At 27.3% G+C, this 1,495-nt stretch overlaps 2 protein-coding genes across 2 annotated transcripts, besides 1 other annotated feature; one reads left to right on the top strand and one right to left on the bottom strand.

Moving 5' to 3' along the window:
* Positions 1–65: 65 nt before the first annotated feature.
* Positions 66–668, top strand: EDI_085300 (alcohol dehydrogenase, putative; the record flags this gene model as incomplete). Its single annotated transcript, XM_001737922.1, has 1 exon — positions 66–668. One exon carries the CDS (start codon positions 66–68, stop codon positions 666–668), a length of 603 nt encoding a protein of 200 aa, XP_001737974.1.
* Positions 658–750: a sequence feature (AT_rich).
* Positions 740–1,495, bottom strand: EDI_085290 (uncharacterized protein; the record flags this gene model as incomplete). Its single annotated transcript, XM_001737921.1, has 1 exon — positions 740–1,495. One exon carries the CDS (start codon positions 1,493–1,495, stop codon positions 740–742), a length of 756 nt encoding a protein of 251 aa, XP_001737973.1.

Genomic DNA, 1,495 nt, shown 5'->3' with positions numbered 1-1,495 from the left:
CAAAATTATCATTTAATGATGAATCAATTTTTCCAACATGGTCTATTGTTGATCCATGTTTTACTATGTCTCTTCCAGATAATCAAATTAGAAATGGACTTGTTGATTCATTTGTTCATTGTATTGAACAATATATTGGAAATTATCATTTAAATCCCGTTGTAGAAGCAGAAGCAGAAGGTGTAATGAGAACAATCATTGCATTATCGCATAAAACATTAGAAAATCATCAAGATTATCAAGCACGAATTACATTCTGTTATGCTGCAACAGTAGCATTAAATACAACACTTTTATGTGGAGTACAACTTTGTGGAGGAGCACATGCAATAGGACATGAAATAACTAATTATTATGGACTTGCACATGGAGAAACATTAGCAATTACAACATTAGGTGTAATGAGATTTAATAAAGAGAAAAATAGAAAGAAAATAATTCAAATGGGAGAACAAGTTTTTGGAATTAAGAATAGTACAGCAGAAGCAACAATAGAAGCAATAGAGAAATGGTTTAAATCAATTGGAATGAAAACAAAATTATCAGAATGGGGTAAAGGAAAAGAAGAATTTGAAAATATTGCAAGAAAATTTGAATATAATCCAGTTGGTGCACATAAAGACATTGATTATAAAGGATGTCTTCAAATTCTTAATGATATTTATTAAATTATTAAATTTTTTAAGACTTTTTTAATATTTTTTTAAAGATAAAAAAAAAAAGAAATGAAATAAAAAAATTATTTAAAATGAAAAGGTTCTAACTGATAAAGATGTAATAAACGATTTAATCGTTCTTCTAACCATTTTTTATTATCTAAATCTAACCAATCATTAGGCATACAAATTCCTTTTAAATATGTTCCAAGAACTGCTCCAACTACTGCTCCATTTGTATCTGCATCACCTCCTTCATATGCAATTCTTTCAATTAATTCTTCAAATATTATTGTTTTATCTATTCCTTTTTCTTTCATTTTAAATGCTTCTCTTAATGATAATATAGCACATCCTACAGGTTTAAATGTATATCCTATAGATTCATTTAATTTTATTTCTTCAAGTGTTTTAGCATTTGTGTATTCTATAAATTCTTTTTTATATTCTTCATTTAACATTTTTTCACTATCATAAATTGATTCTTTAATTATTTCTTCAATATCTTCTCTTCCTTGTAATAATTTTGCTAATATAAGTACAATTACATTAACAGATGCTTGACATCTAGGATCTGCATGTGTAGTACTTCCTATTTTCTTTGAATTTTCTTTAACTTTTTCTTCATCCCAGAAATATGGTATTGCTAGAACTGATGTTCTCATCACACTTCCATTTGGTGCTGCTTTACATCCTCCTTCTCTCCAAATTTTTTCACTTTGTCCAATTGGATCATTAATCCATCCTTTACTTCTTACTATTTTTCCAAAATTCTTTCCAATTCCAAGTCCTCCTAAATCTCCTAATTCTGTAATCCAAAATGAATCCAATAATAACAT

Source organism: Entamoeba dispar, genomic scaffold, assembly GCF_000209125.1.
Source record: "Entamoeba dispar SAW760 scf_1105229460949 genomic scaffold, whole genome shotgun sequence".
In the NCBI taxonomy this organism is placed as follows: domain Eukaryota; phylum Evosea; order Mastigamoebida; family Endamoebidae; genus Entamoeba; species Entamoeba dispar.
This window is presented reverse-complemented; position numbering and strand designations above follow the sequence as displayed.